Genomic DNA, 25267 nt, shown 5'->3' with positions numbered 1-25267 from the left:
CTATCTACCTCTTTTCGCAGATTAAAATTGCATAATTCTCATGGGAAATTTCAACAATGTGAATCACCGCGCGATGTGTATTCAATGTGAGAGAGACACAGACAAAACCAAAAAGTTACTTTATTTAATGCGAAAGAAAACGACGCAGCATGAAGCATAGAGTATGAGTCGCCGCGCAGCAACGAGAAAATTGATGATTTTATCGTGGAAATTTTTTGCAATCACACTCATTGATAAACTTCGTGAGAGAGCTCAATTTTTAATTATACTGAATATTTTTTTTTTTAATGGAAAAACCCAACAATCTTATTTTTTTGCTTCCTTCATACATAAGTGAACACAGAGACCCCAAAAAGAGGTCTCTCTTTTATCATTTACACACATCAGTTTCACTTGCAGTCAACCATTGTTGGTTTGATTCGAATTTTTAAGTATAAAGAGATACGATATTTTATTCTGAGAAATCGAATAGCGTATCGAATGTCTCGCGCGGCAAGATTGTGTATGCATACCAAAAAGTTTTATCATTTAAGCCGTTAAAGAAGAAAAGTTTTTAAGTTTGAGAACCATATAAAACGTGATTCCTTCACAAATAATACATGCGCAAGGTTCTGTGGCGAATCATGCGAATTATTTTAGAAAATTGATTCATAGATTAAAATGAAGCTGGAAGTTGTTGTGCTCTCATGGTACTCATTGCAGCTTATAAATGGGAGATTTTGTATCTCTTTCAGATGTATTTGAAGGAGGTTTTCTTTAAGGAAAACTTAAGGGGAGAATTAAGATCTTTGAACTGCGTCTGTCGCTGTCTCTGTAGCCTTCTATTTCTTAGAGAAAACAGCAGAAACACTAGTTCAGTGACTAAAGCGATGAGAAAGGGGGGAGGGTTATTGTTTTTGGTTAGTTTTCTCAGTTAGATTAAAATTTTTAAAAAGAGAAAACCTCAAATTAAATCTTTTCTAATATTTTTTAAGTTTTCATAAAACTAGCAGATAACTCAATTAAAATTGTTAAAACTGCAAGCAAATGATCACAAAACGTGTTTTCTTCGTACAAATATGTATTTCCTCTTTGCAAATAACTTAATCTTGTACCCTAAACAATGCCATAAAATTATCTTAGCGGTTTTTATGATTATAAAAAGCAAGTTTCTTGATAAACTTAATGCTCTATATGCACACACAAATAAATTACAAATGCATCTCAATCTCATAAAAGTTTTTCTCTCTTCTCTGCAGATTTGTTAAAGAAAAACATTTTTTTTTTATTTATGGTTTAATTATTCATACAAAGAAACTAAAAGAAAAAGTAAAAGATAAAAGATTTACAATTTTCAAGGTTTCCCCATTGAACTCGAAACTTGTCGAAATATTTAGCAAGATTGTGTTTGTTTGGTAAATTTACTACGTTGAAGGTTAAATATTCTTATCAACATTATTTCTTATCTAACATTATAACGAAAGTGGATTTACTCCCAAACACGTGACATTATTTTGACGGTCTCTCTGTGGGTATTTGCAGTAGAGTCATGAAAGGAAAAGAAAAAGTCAATAAACTGATAAGAAAGTTTACTTAACAAAGTGTTGGACGTTATCGCAGGTTCTCAATGTTTTTTTTTCGTCAATTATTTAACATGAAAAGTCTCTGTGAATTTTGGAATGGCAAGAGATCACGCAAATTCTCATTAAAGTGCGTATAAAGACAAATTTCGGAGAACAATGGATTTAAAGGGGAGATGAAGAAAAAAAGGTAGTTAGGTAGCGTAGCGTGAAGCTCAACACTTAAGCAATATGGTGCTTTCATTCATATATAGTGGCACAAATGAGTTTTTATTCCTTTTATACTTCATGGCTTATAAAAAGAGGGAAATGGGATAAGAGACGGGGAGAGAGGAAAAAAAATCAAAGAATTCGATAAAGTTGAATGCAATAATTTGCAAATGAGGGACTTTTTACCGAATGGTCTGTGGCAAATTTTTATTATACTTTTATTTATTTTCTGCCAACCAATGTGAATGCAACAGACAGAAAAATTATAAACATATTAAGCAGAAAAAAAAGTGATTGCAAATAATATTTTGCCATACGAAGGGAATTTTTTATCGTCAAGTTGAAATAATATTTTTCAGAGACTTTTAAAGTAAAAAAAGAAAAACTGAAGAAAAATATTATTCACAATTTTTACACACAAAAATTTCCATTTAGAAGATGATGGAGGAGCAGAAGAAGAAGAATAAGAGAACAGATCAGTCAAAATGTTCGATATCACAGAGTGTATGAATGAAAATGTTCTTTGAGGTTTGTTTCTTGGGACCTCCTTCGCTCCTCCATACACCCAAACAACATGGAGTAAATTAAGAAATTCCTGTATTGTTAAGCTCTTTTTTTTAATGCTGTATATGTGCTTTTTTACACAGTGTTGTCTCTCCTCTTTTTTTTAATGTTCATTTTGTGTTGTTCACAAATGAATAAACTTGAAGTACTTTGAAGCATTTTCACTAACGAAATGTAATTTAATTTTGATGATTCTTTCTTCTTCTTCGCTGTAGCACCTCTATGTTGTCTTCAAAAGCTGTGGCTTGTATATGCTCGAATGTTTCCTTCATATTATGTACTGTACAATCTTCACAAAGTCTTTCTGTCTCACAGCTCTCCAGGGAGAGGAAGATGGAACAACAAAGAACCGTAGATAAATTAGTGTGAAAAAGTAGATTAAAATGGTTCTTAAGAAGAATATACATATATAAGAAAATGATAGACAAAGGGGTAGAAACTTTAATGAAATTTAAATGAATAAAAAAAAATCAGCGTGTGTGTTCTATTCTAAAAATAAAGAAAAACAAAGTTCAAAGGTGAATTTTTACGCAAATTTTGTATTCAAAAAATTTCTATTGACAATGTATATCAATACAGATTTATTTGGACATTTTCGACTACCTCTATGTCCGTTTTTCACTGAATCACTTTTATTTGCTCTGTAGGTGCGCGTTAATCTCATATGGGAAGAAGGCAAGAAAAAGCAATGAAAGATTGGTTTTGCCACTCATTCATTATCGTCATCAACATTTTAACTTGACTCTTCTTTCATTCTCATCTTTCTTTCTTTTTTTTCTTTAAAGAGAAAAAAATAGACAGATAACACACCGTCTGATTCATATGAATAATATTTTAATCAATTCAGCTACCAAAATGATGATTTATACAGTGGGTGACCATAGTATTAGTAACACATCCGTTTTATGTTTCAAGTAATTAATAATTCATTAGTATTTGTTGTTTTGTATGTTATTTACATTTAATTAAAAGATGAAGAGAAAAAAATCGTCTTTTGACCAAGTTTTCTGCCGTTTACTTGAGAAGGTTTGATATGAAGACAGCGGTGGACACATTTTAAGAATGAGTTTAAAATTTCATTCAGTTATATTCAATTTTTTTTTAAGTTTCTCTGATAATTGCTAGAAGTTATCAAATTTTTAACTAGAACTTGAAAAAGTTTGTTGTTTTATTGGATTTCTTAAAACGAATTGATAAAGGCCCTGAGGTCCCTAAATGAATCGAAAGCTCAGAGAAAAGAAAGCTTCTTGAATATTTTTGATAAAAAATTTAAAATTGTTGTAAGAATTGATATCTCTTACTTCTAAGTTCTACAAGCAAAAGTTCTCACCTATCTGTGTCAGTGAATATTTCACAGGAAGTGTTGTAGATTAAGTTATGCTTTGTATACCAAGAAGAAGGTCAAGATACTCAATAGAGAAATTATGATTTGTTTTTTCATTTGGGGTTTTTTTTTTTTTACAAATTCCGACATTTTATAAATGATTTCCTCTTTTTTTTCTTTATCTTCCACCACAGAAATGTGATGTTGTAATTAATCAATGTAAAAAAAAACTTTAATATATTTTTTCTACGCGATTAATTGGTATTTTTCCCCCAAAATATTATATCTGTTTATAAAAATGCTGTTAATCTGCTTTTAATCTTATTCTCCACCGGTGAGTGGGCAAGAGAACTCCAAAGGAATTGTGAGAGAAATGAAAGGAACGAGGGGGAAATTGTGGTACATGTTGTACGAGAGATAAGGCGATTTTTAAGTGAAGAAAAAAAGGCATTATAAGCTTTTCTAATCAATTCCTAATTCCACTTCAATCTCACATCAGTTTGAAAAGGGGAGAAAAATTAAGAAGAGATTGCGGATAAGTCTTATGTACATACGTATGTATGTATGAAGAACAAATGAGGGAAAAATTTTATTTCCACATCATCATTTTCTGAGTTAACACAGCAAATGTTGTGAAAGAAGTTGGTGTGTGATGTCAGGGAATTTTTAACCACTTTAGTTGGAGACCAACGTAAAAAAAATTCCGCTTATCAAAATGTGAACACACTTAGAGAAGAAGAAGAAAAATACGATGTGAGTAATATGCGAAATAATCTATGGTGAAAGAGTGAGAAAATAAACTATACAACAGACAGAGATTGAAATACAATAAATAAAAAAAATGTACTGGTAAGCTGACCAAGCTTACGGGAGCTGTGTTTCTTTCAGTGTACCAATTTTGTGAGAGCAAACTAGAACGCGAATTAATTTAAATACGCGCAAAGTCGGGAAAAGTTGAAAAGTCATACCCTAAGAAATGTTTGGAAGGCCATATCTCGAGAACGGATCCATAGATTTTCATAAATTTTTTTTTGTTTGAAAGGTCTCGAAGTCAGCTATAACATATCGAAAAATGAAAAAAATTTATGTCGCCATTTTCGAAAAATTCGAGTTCGAAATTTTCGAAAACTTTGTTTTTGACTTTAGCGCCTCTTGCGGTCATTTCTCGAAGTTGCAATGTTCTAGGCATTTGTAGGGTTTCTCGAAACCTTTCATTTGCGCTTGAGTTGATCAAGATCGGACTTGTAGAACCTGAGATATGACATGCCAACTTTGGAAGGCTATATCTCGAGAACGGCGACATAGATTTTCTTCATTTTTGGCATGAAGCTAGATAATATGGTCAGCTACAACATATCAAAAAATGAAGCAAATCGATAATGGCCTTTTCGAGATATTCATCGAAAACTCATCGAAAATTTTGTTTTTGATTTTTGGCCCCCTAGCGGTCACTTTTGAAATTTCGTATGTTCTAGAGAGTTGTAGGGTTTGTTGAGAGCTTTCATTTGAGCCCGGGTTGATCAAAATCGGTCAAGCCGTTTTCGAGTTATGGTCGATTTTCGACGAAAAATTGTGGCGGCCATATTGACTAAACGGCTTGACCGATTTTCGAAAATGAGGTATCGTTGGAAAGCTTTTGATGGTCCCTACAACATATCAAAATTTCAGCCCTCTAGCTATAATAGGGGCTGAGATATTGCAAAAACAAAATTTTGAGGTTATTCAAAATGGCGGACGGGGGGGTGGGGGGGTGGATTTGACCTCATAATCGGATTTCTTCAGGTCGATATTTAAACTTTGCCGTTTACCGCAAGTCTCTATCTATCACCGTTCTCTTGCAATTTAAGTTTATAATCCGGACGGACGGACGGACGGCCGGACGGCCGGAAAAAATCTTATTTTTGGCGCATACGTTTTTTGGAATGTGGGGACCCTAATTCGTGCTCATCCCAAGTTTGAGCCCGATCTGACGACTTTCGATTTTGCTCGGTACACAAAAGCTGTGTCTGAAAGAAACACAGCTAAAATTGTATATATAGCGTTGAAGAGCTAAAGCTTCTACGTTCAAATTCATGCACTATCGCGTGGAAAAAGACTTGAACACATTTTGGTGGGGTTTAGCTGAAAGATTTCTTAGATTTCTTTTAAAGAAACTTTGAAAAAAAAAACTTGTTTCTTTAGATTTATAGATTTTGATATAAATTGCATGAAAATTGCATGAAAATTGCATAAAAATATGTTTTGCAAAAGAAATTTTTATGATTTAACTAAACAATGAAAATTAGTAGTCGACTATCTTATAGCTGAGAGACATATTCGTGATATAAAAGAAAATTTTTAATGCACTGTAGAATGTTACCAATTTTATGGAATCAAGTCAATTATTTAAGAAATCATCTGTTTTCTAATTCGGAATAAATAAAAAAAGTATCGCAGTAAAAAAGACAGAAAAGAATTTTGAAAAAAATAATCTTTTAACAATTTTATACTCTGAAGAAAGTTGAAAAAGAAATCGAAACGTCAACAAATTATGTATTGATCTCTATATGTTTTCAACTCTTTACAAAACTTTTGCAATAGTAAACGCAACGTAATTAATTCTTCGTCTTGAAATACTTTCAAAGAAAAGACAAAATAGATAATACAAAAAGTAAGAAAACTTATTACTAAACTTTTATAGTATTAGAGTAGAGTAAGTATATATCGAAAAAGACGCAAGAGAAGAATGAAACTCTTGTATTTTTGATCATTTTCTCTGTAAGCGACTACAAAATTTGTTCTCACATCCACACAAACATGCGCAATCGGCTTATTATGTATGGTACATAGATAGTTTCTTATGGAAAAAAAAGATTGAAAAAAGCGACACAATCAGAGAGCTTTTTCAGCTTTAACTTTGCCTAAAACTTTTTTTTTTCCATTACTTCTTAACGTCTCAAGAAAATAACTATAAAAGTTTATTATTCAAATTGACTGTTTTTTTTTACTTACTCCATTGGAATATGTATATATGTACAACATATATAGGTATATATATAATTGTATTGAGGAGAATCAAAATGTCTTGCGTGTGTTCAAAAATCTATTTATTTTATGTGGTAGTTTTCCTTAGGAGTTGAGTACTTTAAGTAGAGTTTTACCGTTGAGCTGCTTCACTTTTTGCTATAATTTATAAATAGATTTTGTGAAAGTTTTTGGGACTTGTAATAAATGCTCCGGTATCTATTGCACTCTCTGTCTCTCTCCTATATATATATTATTCACATTTTAACTTTACACCCATCCATACATCATTCAAAAAAGAAGGGGGGCTATTCTCAAAATATGCAAATGTATGAGTAAAATGGCTGTTTGTGGATTTTCTTATGGGTTCACGATAGGAAGATTATGTATGTACATATATAATGGGAGGATATACAAATACTTGGTAATGTATATAGCAAGAATGTATTTTGCGAAAATTGAGAAATGCAGCAAAATTATCTTTCTTTTTGAGTCTCGTTTTTTTTGTGTCTGATAAAATGTTCTCTCTCTCTAAGAATTCTATATATATAATTTTATACAGCATATTACTATGTTGTTTTCTCAATGAATATAGCATATGCAATGTGGGAGAACAAAAGACTTTATGATGAGGATTATGTGAATGAAAAGTCTCTTTGCTATGGATAATTATACGAAAATTTCCATTAACAAAGAGATTCACAAAATAGTGTTGCTTTAGCAGCAACAAAAAAACTGCTAAGCAAAACCTCGAAAGATTATAATAAAAAAAAAAAAACCATTGAGAATGTGTGTTGGTTGGAAAAATGATTCTTATCACAATTTGCTATGTACACTATGCAAAAGCAAGCATCTACCTACATATGGGGAGAGCTTTTAAATGGTCGAGAGAATATTAACTCCAAGTTGGTGGTAGTGGTATGAATTTAACAAAAAAAAATCTGCTTAATTTCTATTCTCAGTTCTCGTTTGAAAAAAAAATCATTACTATTTTTTTTTAATTGAATATATAGTGGATAAAAGGGTGGGACAGAGAGGGAGAATTGATGTGAATGAGATGGAGAGAATAGTGTATAGAGATATGGTGAGAGCGTTGCTTATAAGTCCGCGATGATGATAATAAAACACACTGAGAGAAGTCCGTCTCACTCTGACTATTTGTGAGATGGGGCTCAATGATAAGGGGACCTCCACTCCACAATACATATAACCATGCAGTAGTAATGTGTGGTAAAGTATGCTGTTCTGTTGTGTAAAATGGTGCTCAAAAAAGCAACTTATAGCCAGAGAGTCGCGCACTATGTGGGGAGAGAGAACAACATGTGATGTTGGTGATGGTGGAAAAGAGCAAAATTGAGAGAAGGCAGGCCGTACACGCCAACATACATAAACAATAATAATAAAAACAGAGAATGAAGCAGGCAAAGCTCTATGCTATATATCCGTGTACATCAGGACTCTTGAGATTTGGGTTTGGGAAGAACGGCGGGGGGTGGGTGGGTGGTACATTTCATGACGATACGAGAATAAAGTTGTGCGCTGTTGCTCTGTAAAGGGGTACTGGTGTGTGTGCTGTTGCTGGTGATATAGTCCGCGAGAGAGACACCCGAAATGTACAAAAGAGTCTGCGGGGAGGTGGTAGAAGGTAATATTATGGTGAACGAATGAATCAGGCACAATTTGCTTTTGAGCGGTATGAGTGAGATAGGCTAGCTTAACTCTCCTCTATGCTCTATGTGACGCGATGTTGGCGTTTTTTTTTTTTCATTAGTACATACTCTTTACGTTATACAACGATGAAAGAGATCGCTGAAGCATTTTACTTGACGCGATTACGCGATTTGACTATAGTACTCTTATGCGCTTAGCTATGGCAACATTACTATCTCTCTGTCGCATTCACACCATATACTCTTGTAGAGTAGAGTTTTGGGTGCAAAAGACAACAGCAGGGTGATGATCATTATGCTAATTCATTAAAGGGTGTCCAGGTAAAAGTTAGATGACTAAAGCACTTCTACGTTTTCCATTGTTCTCCCTCTCTATGTATTCTCACAACAATAATATCAAAAGTTATATTGTACGACTATATACATTTTAATTTTAATTCAGCGTAATCACCTCTCGCTCTCTCACTAAAATAGCAAAATGTTAATTGTCATGACTGTAACTAGAGCACTTGCTTTTAGATAGGAGGTTTTTTTTCAGTTGTTTTCAGAAAGCATTTAGTGAGAGATAAACTCAGATTTTGCAAAATCTCACTGAGATAAGAGAGTATGCGAGGAAGGTGAGTGAGAGAGAGAATTTGAAGGAAAATCATGCAAATTAATCGATATTTAGCAACACACTTTTCCCACATTTTACTTGCTCTTTTTATCACTTTGTCTTTATTTATTTTTAGAATCTTTATAGTGTTTTAGAAATGCTACAAATCTTTGAAATTGAATGAATCAAATGCCTCTTTTTGATAAAATTGTTAATCTTTTATTTGAAGTAAGAAGGTTGAGAATTGCGTCCTTGTTTATCTGATAATCTGAACCATGTATATAGATAATTACAAATGAAACAAGATGAGAAAAACTCAAGGAAAATTCTAAACTGAAAGATAAAATTACGTTTATCAAAATACAGCAGAAGATATGAAATTAAAAGTCTTCCAGAAAGAAAATATTAATCATTACATTAAGAATAGATAGATTAGATAAACCCAACTAATCTTTATGAAAGGAAGGAGCTGATTTAATCAAACTTTATTTTTTTTAATTGTTTAAGATTTTAACAGTTCTAACTATTCCAAAAATATTTTTAAAAAGTTTTTAAAGGTTTATGGAAATTATAAATATTTTTTATAACAGTTTTTGATAAATTTTTAAATCATAAAGTTCCATAAAGAGAAATTTTAATTCTAAATTGTATTTAGAATTTAATTTAAAAATTTTAATTACGATTTTGAAATATATTTTTTTCAGATTCATTCAATGAGAAGAATAAATTAATCTATAAGAAAATAGGTATTCTTTGTTTTGAATGATCTCGATTCTGCTAGAAATCTTTTATTGTAAGATTGTGTCAGAATTGATTTTCTGTAGTATCCAAAAATAATATCGAGACCTTAAAAATAATATCATTAAATTTCTTTTTTAAATAATAAATCTCATTTTCAATTCGGAAATAAAAGATTTTTATTTAAAAGATACAAAGATCTCATTCAATTAAGACGTATTGTGTTAATTTAGCTGTGATTCTTTCGAAGAAAAGAATAGCACAGCTTCTGTGTCCACTCTAAAAGTCAAGGTCGTCGGATCGGGCTCAAACTTGGTATGAGCACGAATTAGGGTCCCCACATTTCAAAAAACGTATGCGCCGAAAAACTTTTCCGGCTGTCCGTCCGTCCGTCCGTCCGTTTTTCTCTGTTGACAGTCTTTGAAAAAATAATTAAAGCTAATATTGGGAAAGAAATTAATTTGAACTCATTAAATAAAATGCTGTCAATGAAGTTTACTTGAAGATCTTCCACAGAGTAGTGTTGAATGAATTGAACTAGTATTTGGATGATGAGATCAACTAAAATATATTAGTTAATCACGTTTCAACACAAGCTTTGGTTGTTGTTTTGTTTCTTTTTTTTTCTTTACGCTTTACTTCCAAAATTTAGTCAGATAAATATTTATTTACATATCAGTGAGCAACAAATTAGTGTTGAATCCATTAAGGGAATATAATGCAATAACTTTATTGGCATAATTATAGGGGGGGGGGGCGGGGAGGGCAAAAGAGAAAATTATTCTCACCTTATGCGCGAGAATATCTCAAATGTGAAAAATAGTACGAAGAACGTATTAAGTAACATTTTGGAAAGCTTTCTGTTGTTTACACGAAAAAAAAGAAGTTTTTTTTTTTTTAATTTAATTACAACACCCTATAATTTGTAATCTTTCATCTTATAGAGTGTCTAATGTTAATGGAGTTTATATGTGTTGTATATAATATAAAGTATATTCGTGAAGTATTATAACTTTCTCGCTATGAGATCATACTTGCGGTTTTTATAACATTAAATTACTCTACTCTGAATATTCATTTCTATATGTATTGGGGGACTATGTATATATATATATTAGGTAGATATAGGTATGTTTTTGTTGTGTGACTTGGGCTTTGTTAATAAATGTTGTGATATCTCATGGTATTGAGTGCGTCCTACGCATTCATTTCCATTTATTCTTCAACCTTTTAAATACATTGTGAATATAAGAATATTATTTTGCTTGTTTTTCTTCTTCGTTTCATTAATTCAAATATCACGAAATGTAAACGTTGAAATTATTTCAATTTCTTCTTCTTCTCCACCATAAGCCAAACAGCAATGCTTCATATTATTATGTGCTGGGATGGAATGCCTTTATCAGGCACAGAGAGAAGAAGAGAAGCGTCTTCTTCAGATAAACGATTGTTGTTTCTCTTCCATATATATTTATAAATGTACCATATATACATAAAACTTCTTTTTAGCTATGCATTCAATCTGATGGAAATTTTAATTTTTTTCTCTTATTCTTCATTTTAAATCATTTAATCTCGCCTAGTTCACTCTATGTGCATTTTTTCCTTCATCATTCTTTATACATATATATGATTGAGGAGTGATTACAGCAATTTTACATTGGAAGAAGAAGATAGAGATGAATAAACGAGAGAATGAGTAATAATAATAAAGAAGGAGAAAAAAAACAGAGTTGAGAGAATTGAGACTCCCATCAGTCATGAGACGCGATGTTTCGATTGTGTGCTGTGTTGGCTGATGTTGGATTTCTTTAATCTCGATCTCATTTCGTCATGGTATTGAAGACAATGATTCATTTTCAAACTTCTAACTATTATAGATAGGCAACTATTCAATCATATTTCTCAACATACTTTTCTCTCCTCGTGCTTCACATCAATATTTACTTAATAATTTTCCAAGCTTATTTTTTTGATATGCATAAATGGTTGATGGATCATTTTGTTAATATTACCTACAATAACCTTTTCTTATTTCTTCACAATATTGTGCCCACGTACTTATTTTCTTGAAAAACTCATTATTTATCTATTAACTTTGTTTTTGAGGTAGGTAATGGGAGATTTTTTATATTGAATTTTAAGAGGTTTGTTGGATTTAAATGAATATTTCCCGCTTAAATATCTCTCAATTTAATGTTGGGCAAAATCATCCTTTCTAAGGAAGAAAGACAGTTTAGTAATGTCTAAAAATTACAAACTTTCTAAATTAAAGAGTGGGTGGAACGCAAAAAAATCTCTCGATTTAAGACATCTAATCCACACAACGTAATGAATAGGTTTGAATGATATATGACTGTTTATCTTCATCTGGGTGTGAAGAATTATTAAGAAAACGCCTTTTTACTTTCCAGCGAGGTTTTGATAATTTTTATTTATCATATTTAGACCCTATTTTGCTCAAAAATCAAATAAGAAATCCTTCCTACATAATTCCTTGAAAATAAAGCCTTAAGAAGACAAGAAATTTACCGAAATGTCACTGTCATCTTCTTCTTTTTCTTCTATCATTCAAAATGTATTTTAACATTGAGATAATTTGACAAATTTAAATGAATTGTCAATGTAGGTATATTATTCTCAAATGGAAATTAAATAGTCCCACCAATTTTTTTTGCTCTTATTGTTTGAATATTTATTTAATTTGCACTGTAACTCAATTAAATGTGACTGACAATTTTGTTTTTAGTTTGATGTGATTTTTCGGTAATTGGCTTTCAATTTGCAATAAATAAATAAATAAAATGTGGTAATTGAGGTAAATATTCAAAACAGAGTGCAATTGCATTTGAGAATTCCTTTCTAATCTTGAAAATGTTATCGAAACAATGCACAGTGAAAAAGGTTGTGAAAAAAACAGAGAATTTGACTGAAGAAATTCGCACAAGTTGAGAGAAAATTTGTGTGGAATTAATGAGCTCGCATTGCAATTGTAATTGCAATTATAGAATGAGTTTGATTTTATATGGCAATAAATGTTAATATCCATGAAGATTTCGTAATGTTAGACATCGACTTCAAGCACATGGTTTAAAATGCTCTCTCAACGTTGTATGTGGTGCCTTGGCTGATGTAGTTGTATGTTGTTATGTTGTGTTATATTGCCATGAGTATATGTTGAGTTTAGTGTTGGCTTAGGAAAGGAGGTTGATTCATCGATGTGTGGTTGTTGTTGCTTTCTTGAGTCTCCATGTTACATCAACCTTTTTATTATATTTTTTTCTTTTCATTCAAGTATGTAGTGTAGGTATGAGAAAATGTACAAGAGTAAGTGAGATGGATGATTCTCAACCACAAGAAAATATTTTTTAAAGAAAAAAAAAGCTCTATGTGTAAAGAGATAGTGAAGTTAAGTGACCGAAAAAAAAGAAAAGCGAATTATTTTTGCAATCAAATAATGGATGAGGGGGAGGACTTGCGATATGCCAATCAGAATTGCTTTACAAAAATCTTTTATTCAATTTCTCTTTGTGTCGACTAAACTCCCTCAAGCTCGATGGTTTGTTTTAAATGTCTCTGGTTTTGTAATTGAGTGATTAAAATTTATAAATGAGATTTTTTTCAGTTTGTTGTAAAACTTTTGCAATGGATTTGAAGATATTCAAATTTGAGGGATAATTACAGTAAAGCTCTGCCGTACAGCTTGTTTTTTCTTAATTATAGGAAAATGTTATGTGAAAAAAATTAATTTACTAAATCGGTTAAGCCGTTTAGCCTACCTTCAAGCTTAAATTTTGTATTAAAAATACCGGCTTTAATAACTTATTCTTATTTTAAAAAGTTAATAAAATCATATTCAATTAAAGACTCTCAATATGTTCAACGATTGTCTAAAATAATACAGCTTCGAGAAATGACCGCAAGAGGCGCTTAGTTCAATTCCTATTTTTTTCTTTTACTTTTCGATAAATTTCTAGGCATGATGAAATATTTTATTTTTAATGCTTTTTATCGAGAAAGTTTTTTTTTATGAAAACTCATAATTTTAATGCGAATTTTGCACAGGTCTTACTGCGAAATGTCTGATTTTTAAGCAAGTTATCATGCGAAACCGTACTGTAACTTTTTTCTAGTCTATCCCAAATTTTTTAAAAGTTTTTTTAAGTAGTTATTTTAATGAAAAATTGAAAAAAAAATGCAGCAGTATGAATACAAAAAAGAAATAAATTTAATTATTGTTAATATAAGAATCAAATTTATTTGTGAGTTTTTCACACTTATGTACATGTACTTCGTGATGTTTTTCTCTCTTGTACGTAAAGACGTGGTATTTTGTACGTACAAAAGAGAGAGAGAAAGAGAAAAAACAAGCCCCATGCAAATGCGAAGAAAGATGAATGAGATTTTTTTCTTCTTTACTCAAAACGTATTTTATTTTTTTCGTCTATTGCAGATAACTCCTGCTGATGGATTGCCCAATGTTGTGTGTAGGAAATGTCGTGAGCAATTGGATATTTGTCATCGATTTCGTGAAGTGGCGCACAAATCACACAAGAGTCTTGAGCATTTTCTTCAGCTTACCACCAAATTCGAGGGAAGTGCTCAGGTGAGTTGTCCACACAAAAAGAAAAATCACAAATTTTTTTTCTATTATTTTCGTTCCCAACAAAGGTGTAATTACGGAAGTGGGATGATATAAATAGACGGTGATGGGAGCGTAAAGATTTAGGTGGCGAAATTGTCATGCGTGTGTGTCTGTGTCAAATAAAAATTTACAGCACCAGATGGAAATCTCTTCGAAATTTTCAATTCTTCTTGTAAAAATTTATATATTTGCTACAAAAATCTTCTCTAGTTCAAAATGCTTTGCTGTAGTACATATAAATTTATTTTTTGGGCTTGAGATTTCAGTTTGAGGAGGAGATTGCTCATACTCTCCAAACTTTAGTCAATGAAAAATAGTATACTCACAAATAGTTAGAGTGACTGTGATAGTCAACCCTTTTTCAGCATCTCAGCACCTCTCAGCTCTGTGGCTTACGAGAGAATGCCCATGCATGATAAGCACCGCTAGGGCAATGCTTATCTCCTATCACAGCCCTCTTCAACACACACATACATACATACACAGACCATGGCTCGGGGTAATTTTTTCGGCCTTTTGGTCTCAATGCCTACAAAACCAAAAAAAAAGTGATTGATTGTTAGTAACAATTCATATGAGACGACGTTTGTACTGCTATTTTGCTATTATTATGTACAGAGATGGATTATAACATACATACATACATATTGGAGGTGGAGGAAGATGAAGAGGAGGAGCAGGAGGAAGGAGAGTTTGAACAGAATATTACAACAACAAAAAAATTAATACAAAGCAGCCTCCCACTGATTTTGTCCCATTTTCTTTTTCTTTCTTTCACTCGTCTCTCATACATTATTTTTTTTATACTTCATGTCTTAACACTCAACACGTTTTTTCTTCATCAACCATTTGCTATATATACACATATGTGCGGTGTCTTATTGTTAAAATGCTTTTTTTGGCGTTCTTCAGTGTGTTATTGATAAATTTGAAATTGACTAAAAATACCCTATAATTAAATTTGGTGTGTGTCTGTTGCACAAGAGCCAAAAAAAAAATGAATATTAGTTCCAATTCTCAAATTAAGGAGATTGTCAATTTTTAAATTTACGCCCCGGTTTTTTCTTTTCTTTTCTTCTCATTTTTTCATCACACCTTTTGGTCAATTATTGCGAATTGTATATATATTTCATCAAACTAATCAGTGATATGCTTGTTCGTTAAACCAAAATGCGCACTGTTGGTGATTTAAAGTTGCGCAGCCTCTCGCGCGAAGAGAAAAAAAATGATTATTTTTATCACTGAATCGATGTAATAAATTAAACTTTTATTGCAACAAAATTAGAGTAGGTTTTTAGTGAAAGAAATTGTGAAATATTGAATTTGAATTATTCGATTAATAATTACTTTTATTCGGTTAAAAAATACATTTATTCTGTAAGCCAGAATTTTTATTCTGTCAGCAAACTATCATAAATTGTAAGAAAACTTATTCATTTTGTAAGCACAATAATCGGTTGATTTATTGACAAAAAAATGATAAAATAAATGTCTTTCTTGACAGTTTAATGATTTTGAACAAGATAATTCTCTTATTCAGAAATAATTTTTCTAGTAAATAATCTTATTCTGTCAGCACAGGAATTAGATTACACTATTTGTGTGAAAAACTCTAAAATTCTTTTATTAAACTGTTTTAGTCTTTCTTTAAATGAGTAATATAATTTTGATAGGGGAGACCGGGGTAAAAATAGTCATTTTGGAATTTTCAAATGCCAATTTCTCCCAAAATATAAATCGGAAAAATCGGAAAAAATTAGGGTGCAAAGCTCTATACACCTACAATTTTTGACAGTAATTTGGAGGTTATCCGATCAGTACTTTAGGAATTAAAAATGAAAATAGAATTTTGGCCCATTTCCCAAACTTTTGCGTATTGAGAAAAACGCGTTTTCCGAAGTTTTCCTTCAGCAATTTTCCAATCTGATAATTTTTCTTACTAGCTGGGTTACTTCAGAAAACGTTGCCAAGGTGTATTTTTCATTAACTTTTAATGATTTTTCTCTACAATTTTTTGAATCAAAACATACCCCTTGGGGTAGATCTAGTCATCCCATGTAAATCATATGGGAGATCGAAATTTTTGGCATATTTTCTATTCATTTGTTGCAAAATGGCGTGTTTGAGAAAATCGCAAAATTCTCTGTTTTAGTGCGTATAAAAGTGAAATTCCTTGTCGCGGATCAAAAGGTGAGAAGTTTTGCTATCAACTACTATCAATCTCTCAGGTGGAAAATCATTGGAAATGTCGGAAAATTCGACCGACTTTATTTAGCCTACTGGTGACTATATTTACCCGCCGCGTTTAAAAAAAGTCAGAAGCGGAAGGGTTTAGGAAAAGCTCGAAAACTCATATTTCGCGTGTAGATAGAGAAAAGTGGTCTGAGACAAAGTTGTAGGCCAGGAAATTTCCTATAAGAATGACCTATCGAGGAAATTTTCTTGACCTTGGAGAATCCTGCAGATAAGGATTTATGCAAATTGACTATTTTTACCCCGGTCTCCCCTAATATTGGCAGGTAATTGATTTGCTGACAGAATAAAATATTTGCTTAACCTCTAGGCCGCCAAGCGGGGTCGTTGAACGACCCCAGCCCTATATTTCGTGCTATAACTTAATAAATATAAAAGATACCATTCCCATCTTTTGGAAATAAGTTCTTTGGTTATCTGAGGAGGTTGTGTAAAAATTTCAGCTCAATCCGTCCACCACAAGAAAAGTTATTAAGGAAAATGTAGAAGAAGGGAATTCAAAAATTGGTGTAACGGCCATGCTGCGGAAAATTTCTTAGAATGAAGTTAGTCACATCATAAATCATATGGTTGAAGGGGGTTGAAGGGTTGTGTTTACTTTCTCACTTTACCTTCTCAATGTCAGAATTATCGCGAATAAGTAACATAAACAACATAAAACATAATTAGAAGCATATAAATGTGCAAAACAATAAAGAATATTCGAGAAATATTGCCATTTATCACGGTGCGGGAAGTGAGGGGAATGTGGGGAAGTAGTGAAAAAAAATAGCAGTTGCGGTCAACTTCGTGGCAAATTTCTCACGAAGAAAGTGTGAAAAAGGAGTGAAAAATGTTTTTCCCTAATATCTTCTTCTGCGTGTTTCCGGGTGGCGAATTTGTGATGCAAGGGGCAAGAGGACTATATAAGGAGTCTAAAGGTAGTGACCCGACAGTTCCCGGTTTTATAGTTTATGAGAAAATCGACTTCCTTCTTGGGGTCGTTCAACGACCCCACCTTGGCGCTCTAAGGAAGCTCCAAGGTCTTGGCGGCCAGCAGGTTAAAGAATAGAAGAATCATCAGATATATTTTTAATTTGAACCGATATTCTCTTTCCCCCTTATCTGTCTTTAGACATTTATTTTTGCAATTCAAATTTTTATTCTTAATTTTCTTTCAAGTCTAATATTCTTTTTTAAATTTAAAAACATTTCCCAATTCAGAGCAACGCAATAATTAAACAAACAATAAATTAATATTAAAGCTTCACTTATTGCTGTTAATTTAGCTGTAAGGCTGCTGTTGACAAGCACTTTGATGAACAATTCATTGTAATCAGAAGCATTTCATGTAAAATAATCATATAGTTCTCTTCTTATCATACATAGTATGTATATGGAGAGAATTCTTAGGAAAATTGCATTGTTGTTTATTTATAATGGAAAAGCCATGGAATTAATGCAATTTAAAGCAACTATTTGAATGAAGTAAAAAAAAACGTCTATTGTGAGAATAATGTGAGAGAATTCTTTCGAACGGAAGCCTCAAAGAGAGAGAAATTTTTACAAAAAAAAATTGCTTCTTTTCTACAATAAAGAAGACATTTTGATTTCTAAGTAAGGCAGAAGCACGCCTAATGATATCATTTGAGGTTTTTCTTTTTTTGTTTCTGTTTTTAATGTTGATAAAATAAACGTGATGTTTTAAAGTGTATAAACATAGTTATAATAAAATGTATGTGTAGGATATAAAATGAATTTTGATATAAATCATGGGAAGAAAAATGAAAGAAGTCTGTCTGTTTGTGATGGATGAAAGAATTCTGAGAAAATGGGTCTGCTGCTGCTGCTGCTCTTAAAGCTATGGGATTGATGAATAAGTAATTGTCATATGAAGAGATTGCTGTCAATGCATATTAGAGGCAGGCACACACATAATATACAACATTGAGTTTATGATGGGCTTTGGTTGGCTAATGATTTTGTTATTGCTGTGTGATAATTCGCGGTATAGGAAGTGCTGGCCAAGTCAACGGCAAAACTGGAGGAACTTCTCACGAGTTCGATGGTGGTGGCCACGGGTGAAGTGGCAAGATCAGCGGAAGCATCGTTACCAATTCATCAGCAGATGAGACAACAGCACCAGAGACGTTCGAGTAATATGCCAACACAGCAATCCCGGATTGATTCTGAGCGAACAGCTGTGGCGGCACTCACGGAGTTGAGCAATATGTCATCAACAAAGTTGAATGCTGTGTCCTCTTCCAGTAATGTTTCGTCTGTCGTCGCGTCGTCAATCACCGCCGTATCGTCGCCATTGACATCAACGGCGTCCTCTGTTACCTCAATCATAAGCAAAAATCATTTGGATCATTTGGAGGCGAACTCCGTTTCGGTTATCCCATTGGAGAGCGGCGGCGGCGGCGGTGGTGGTGGGAATAAGCGGCTAATAAGTGATGTGAATCACATAAAGAATTTGTCGCATCTACAGAAATTAGAAACTGCCGCTGTTCTCATGGATATTAGTAAGAAAGTTATCATTTCACCACCAAGCTCAAATCCGCAGTCACCGAGTCATCATCAGCAGCAGCAGCAATTCCAAAATCACCTAAAACACCAGCAGCAACAGCCTAGTATTACTTCTTCTGTGATAAAGGTGAGTTCTCTTTTATTTTTTTTTTTAAATCTTTTTGAGTTTTCATTAAAACTCTCACGGGAAAGGGTGATTGATATACATTTTATTGCAAAAACTCTGTTTTGTTTGGTGCAGAGAGTCACAAGTTGAGTGACTTTTAGGCGGCGTGTGTCCTACTTAGGTTTGAGACTTAACGTACTTGGTTAAGGAATTTAGAAGTTCCTACGTTGAAAATTTTAATTAAGAAATTCTATCGTTAGATTTTAAACCAGAATATTTATTTTTTAATTTTTTTATTCAGATATTCTAACGTTCGTTTTTTATCCAGACGTTCTAACGTTAAATATTTTAGGGTAAAAGTTCTAACGTTCGATAAATTAAAACAAATTTAGTCGTTGAATTTCAACCCGAAAGTTTATCTTTTAATATTTTAATTCAAAAGTTCTATCGTTTGATTTAAGCCCAGATTTTAACGTCAGATTTTAACCAATAAAATCTAACGTTCGTTTTCAACACAGAATTTTTAACGTTTAGGCAGGGGGATGCCCAACCCCGAGAAATCAGTACTTTTCGTGAGGCAGCAGGTTCTTCCGATCAAAATAAGGGATCAGTTTGCACAATTCCACTTGCAATCGAAAGTACATTTAATTAGCTCTCGATTGATCCCTATCTCATTATCGAAATAACATTATTAATATAAAAAAAGTTAAAGTGTTTCTCGGGAATCGGTCGAGATTGAGCGAGATTCGAGAATTTCTCATACATTTTGTTCAACAAAAAGTGACTTTTCTTCACAGAAAATTAGGTTATACCATCCCCTTACGTTTAGGGGAACGTGGCCCAATTCGGACCTCTTAAGTCCTTTTTCAATCCGCTTTAACTTAAAACTGATAAAACCTTAAATGTAAAATGTTATTGGAGTTAAAAGAACATTAAATGGGATTTAAAATGGTACCAAATTTAAGAATATTGCTTTTTGTTTTATACCATTTTTTTCACATTCTGCGCGGACTTTTGGAGGTCGGAATTGGGCCACGTTCCCCTAACAATTTATTCAGAATTTCTAACGTCAAAAATCTTAACACAGAGATTCTAACGTTAAATATTTAAATGGTGGATTGCGGTCGGATTGAAGTTTATGGTGTGGGTGGGCACGGTTTTCGACCTTCAGCAGTTTCTCAAACATAATATGTTCTGCAACGTTTCGAAGGCTTTATTCCTTCATCATCAGGCCTACAAAGTGTGTTGCAATTTTAGTTTAAGACCTTTTTTAAATTACAATATTAAGTTTTTATGAATATTAATTTGAATTTTAAATTTAGATTTGAAATTGAATAATTAATTAAAAATGAAATAAAATGGAAAATCAAAGAATTTCATTTCATTTTTAATTAATTATTCAATTTCAAATCTAAATTTAAAATTCAAATTAATATTCATAAAAACTTAATATTGTAATTTAAAAAAGGTCTTAAACTAAAATTGTAACACACTTTGTAGGCCTGATGATGAAGGAATAAAGCCTTCGAAACGTTGCAGAACATATTGTGTTTGAGAAACTGCTGAAGGTCGAAAACCGTGCCCACCCACACCGTTAAATATTTAATTCTAGAAGTTCTTGCGTTGAAATTTTTAATTACGAATTTCTAATGATAGATTTTAACCCAGAAGCTCTAACATTTACTAGATGGTAATCTAGAAATTCAAATGTTAGATTTTTTGAGCTAGAAGTTCTAAGTTTAGATTCCAACCCAGAAGTTTAAACGTTCAATATTTTAAATTCAGCAGTTGTAAACTTGAAAATTTAAACCCAAATGTTTTAACGTTTGATTTTAATCTGGAACTTTTAACGATAGATTTCTTTAATCCAGAATTTCTAGAATAAATTCTTCAACTGGAAACTAACTAAACTGAAATTAAATATCTAAAATTTAATATAAATTTTAGATCATAAAATTTATCCATTCGCCTGCGTTTATTCTCTCAGCTTAGGGCTGATGTGGTTGAATGTGAAATAGCATAATATACGCAAAATGGGGGCAACAACATTTTCACTACAAAACTATACACACATAAAATTTATTTCAATTTATTTCTTTCAGTCGCACGATTTTATTGGAAATTCGCTTAAAAGATCAATGAGTCACGAGGAAATTGATTTATCACTGAAACGCGTCAAGCTACCATTGAAATCAATTCCTGAACCATTTATAGTAAAACATGAGCAACTTGATGATGAATATCATCAGCAAGAGGAGAATAGCCTGAATACCGATTCAGGTGACGATAGTTCCGATCCGGGAAGACTTCAAGTGGATATTTCGTCATCGCAAGAGGGTTTTGATGATAATGAGAACTTTGAGGGGAAAAAGGGTACGGCTAAAGGGGCTGAGAGAGCAGCAGCTGCACAGGATGGGGGTGCTGGAAATTCCGAAAGGGATGCAAATGTCACAGATCCCGCAACGACGCAACTTTGGCAGGTTCTGGCTCAATCTTCGAGTAAGTTTTCTTTCAAGGAAAAAAATCTTTTTTACTGCATTGTAAACCTGAATTTGAAATGATTGTGTTCTGTTTTTTTTTCTTCTTTATTATTTGTTGCAGTTAATGGTGGAGGCAATGAAGCAACTCAATTGCTCAAGAGAATGATTAACAGCAGCAAATCTTTGGGATTTCCTCTCTCACTGGGCATTACAGGATCATTAAGTGATCAACCAATTGCTCTCTTAAAGGTAAAAGAAAAATGATTTGTTGCAAACATTCTATTTTTTTGTTGTTTTCAAAAGTCTTAAGTAATTGTAGCAGTTTTTTTTTTTCTTGAATGGTTGTTTGTCGACAAAATTGCTACAAATTCATTGATTTTTATCGCATAACATAAAGTCATAGAACAGCTGCTTCCAAATGGAAGAATAAAAAAAGCTTAACTTCCGTTTCTCAGTGAAACCGGATTTATTCAATTTCCTTTCTAAAGTTAACTATTTAGCTGAAAGTTTGAGAGAATTTAATTTATTAGGAAGAGAAATGAATTTTTTTCGTTGTTTGTAAAACTTTTTGTAGGATAAAGTAAATCAAAAATCATCGGGACGACGCAAACAATCCTGCCCGAGTCGAACTCCGTTGGAGAATACGTCATCAGTGGAAACGCTGTGCGACAGTTCATCATTGCTTGCAGAGGCTGCAAATGCCGCAGCTGCAAATCTCGAATTTGCCTCAGCAAATAATCCCACATGGATTAATTATTCCGACGAGAGATCCAAAGTAAATGATGACAATCTCTTTATAAGTTTGAAGCACTTTAGTGCACACACACACACACATTAAATGCCAAAAAGGTGAATCTATTAGTGGTGTCGCTAAATGAAATTTATTTCTCACTTTTCGCAGAACACCGCAGCGCAGTCGAATAATAAAAATTTGAACAATCAGAAAGATATGTCGTGTACCAACTGCGGTACACTAACCACGACAATTTGGAGGAGAAATATACGCGGAGAGATGGTTTGCAATGCTTGTGGGTTGTATTTCAAGCTACACGGAGTGAATCGTCCTCATACGATGCGCCGAGACACCATTCACACGCGCCGAAGGAGGCCACGTGGGGATAAATCCGTACGGAAAAGTAAGTTTTTTTTTAATGCAAAAAAAAAGAGATTTGACTAAAGAACTTCTCTGACTCTCTCAGGGCTAAATGTTGAGTCATATTAAAATGGCCCATAAAAATGTGAATGTATATAAAGAGAAAATCATACCACACGGTATGGACGGCTTTACGGCGAACTGTGCAAAAGTTTTATATTTGACTTTCTGCACACAGCATAATTTAATAGTTAGGGGAAGACGGGGTAATTTGGCCACTTTGGCAAAGTCATTAATGGGAATATCTCAAGTATGGTAAATGCTAGAAAATCCATTTCTCCACAGTTTATACTCCCCATAGAGATAATCAATCGTACCAAGTTTGAGGAAAATCCGATCATTAGATTTTCTTTTATTTGATAAAAATCATTTTTTCACTTTTTCAAGTGCTTTTGGCATTTTGAATCTACGTCATTTTCGAAAAATTTTTAACACTTAAAAATTAACTTTTAAGCCATTAAGGGTCATTGATCCATCATAAACACGATAGTGACATCCATTTTCCGATATCGCAAACAGATTTTCCTGTGGAAATGGTTTTATCCGGAAAATTGGAGTGGGGTAATTTGGCCACTTCAGTTTTTCCGACACATTTTCCGACGCACATTTAAGATATTTATTGTGGTTGTACCTTTTAATGTTTTCTTACAGATTATAAGCAAAGTAGGATAAAAAATTTTATCTAAAAAAAGAAATTTACGATAATTTGAAAAATGGCCTTTTTTAGACTTTGCTCGTTTATGGTTCAGAAAATGTTAAAGTTGAGGCTCTGTTAAATATTTTTATCTGACAAATTACTGGAAATGAATCTTAGATAAATAACCTATCTTCCAAAAAAATAATCGAAAAAATAAAATTTTTTTATTGTTCAAAAATTTTCATGTTTAATAATTTGTGCGCCAAAGTGTCCAAATTACCCGTGCTCGGGGTAATTTGGACACTAAGCTAAGGGTCCAGGAGAATGGAAAATTCACCCATTTCTTATCGAGATAGAGAAAAGTGTTATATGGGGAAGTTGTAGGCCGGAAAATTTCCTAAAAAATAGGGCTATTTAGTTTTCTTCATACTACCATACTTGCTTGATATATCCCAAAAACTGCCAAAGTGGCCAAATTACCCCGTCCTCCCCTACTACTAAAGTTAAAAGACAAATTTTCATCTCTACAAATTTTATAATGCATCCACGACGGCCCTTTCCTTCAACTTTCTTCCTTTACCTTTTTCTTTGATTAATTTTCAAAATTTATTTAATTAATACTTTGAAATTTAAAGAGAAAAAAAAGACGTAAGAAGAGCAAAATATGTTCGAAGCAACACAATTTTCCCAAACATTCTATTCTGACACCAAAATGCATCAACCATGTCTTGCATGTGATTCATTTTCTCAGTACAATATCATTTTTGAAGGGAAGTATAGAGAATTTTTAAACTGTTTCTCTTTAAAGGAAAAAAAAATAAAACTAAGACGTTCCGCACCGTCAAATTTGATGCGAAATGATGTGAGAACACTTTACTTTCGATCTTCAATCATTCTGGGAATGAAACGAAAAAAAAAAGAATTCTTTTAAGAGCAATATTCTTGCTTCATTTATCACTTCATTAAACACTCTTAGCGGATTTAGTTTTTGGATATTTTTTGAAAAGTTTCTCAAATGTTTTTTTTTTTTTTGAAAGTGTATTTTAGTGTTAATTGGAATATTTGTGGTGATTAGATTAAACGAAACTTGTCGCATAGAATTTAAGAATTTAGAATGTTAATAATTCTAAGGACAGGAAGAACTACAAAATATACCGGAATAAATCGTGAAACGGAGAGTCTGTAAAGAAACAAGAAAAAAACATAAAATAGATCAGAAACAGTTAAGAAGTTCGAATATACTTCCTATTGAACACAGAAACCAAAAACGATCCGCAAAACTAAATAATACAAACTAGTTAACAAGACGTAAAAATTAGATTGAAAAGTTTTTGGAATATAGAAAATCTTAACATGAAACTCTAATTCCAAAGAACACGAGAAACGAAAAAATAAATACAGAAACAAAACTAAAAACTAGTTCCGATAGAACACAAGAAAACATAAAATCCGAAACTAATTGCGAGAATCATAACGAAACAAAATAAGTGCGTAAGTTGTTAAAAATTAGTAATAGTTCCAGGGAACACATGAAACTAGGAGATATTCTCCTAAACTTTATAATTATTACTAAACCAGAAAACTCAAGAAACCGAAAAAAAACTAATTTTGGGAAACTTTTAAAAGCACCGGAACAAAATCCGTAAAAGGGAAGGATCTGAAACCAAATCCGTTTGATCACGAGAAACCAAAAAATTCTTTAGCAAGATATAAAAAATATCTCAGATTCGCTCAAGAACTTTTTTCTTTGAAACCTTCGTAAAGCATAACTTCAAAATTATCTAGAAAAGTTAATTCTTAACTTTATAATTATTACTAAACC

General features: G+C 32.4%; 3 protein-coding genes across 3 annotated transcripts in view; 2 read left to right on the top strand and 1 right to left on the bottom strand.

The window, feature by feature from the left end:
• The window catches only part of LOC129788976 (dachshund homolog 2), a 1190888-nt gene that overhangs the window by 625589 nt on the left and 540032 nt on the right, over window positions 1–25267 (bottom strand). The window lies entirely within an intron of this gene.
• LOC129788985 (uncharacterized) overlaps window positions 1–25267 on the top strand; it is a 511890-nt gene that overhangs the window by 167560 nt on the left and 319063 nt on the right. The window lies entirely within an intron of this gene.
• Window positions 1–25267, top strand: part of LOC129788966 (uncharacterized) — a 39351-nt gene that overhangs the window by 6320 nt on the left and 7764 nt on the right. Inside the window, exons 2-7 of the mRNA XM_055825502.1 lie at window positions 14117–14269; window positions 18555–19196; window positions 21278–21674; window positions 21777–21904; window positions 22230–22430; window positions 22557–22791. Coding sequence (XP_055681477.1) covers window positions 14117–14269; window positions 18555–19196; window positions 21278–21674; window positions 21777–21904; window positions 22230–22430; window positions 22557–22791 — 1756 coding nt within the window. The remainder of the gene's footprint in view (window positions 1–14116; window positions 14270–18554; window positions 19197–21277; window positions 21675–21776; window positions 21905–22229; window positions 22431–22556; window positions 22792–25267) is intronic.

Source organism: Lutzomyia longipalpis, chromosome 2 (genome assembly GCF_024334085.1).
Source record: "Lutzomyia longipalpis isolate SR_M1_2022 chromosome 2, ASM2433408v1".
Lineage (NCBI taxonomy): Eukaryota > Metazoa > Arthropoda > Insecta > Diptera > Psychodidae > Lutzomyia > Lutzomyia longipalpis.
The sequence above is the reverse complement of the archived record's forward strand: the minus strand, read 5'-3'. Positions and strand labels throughout refer to the sequence as shown.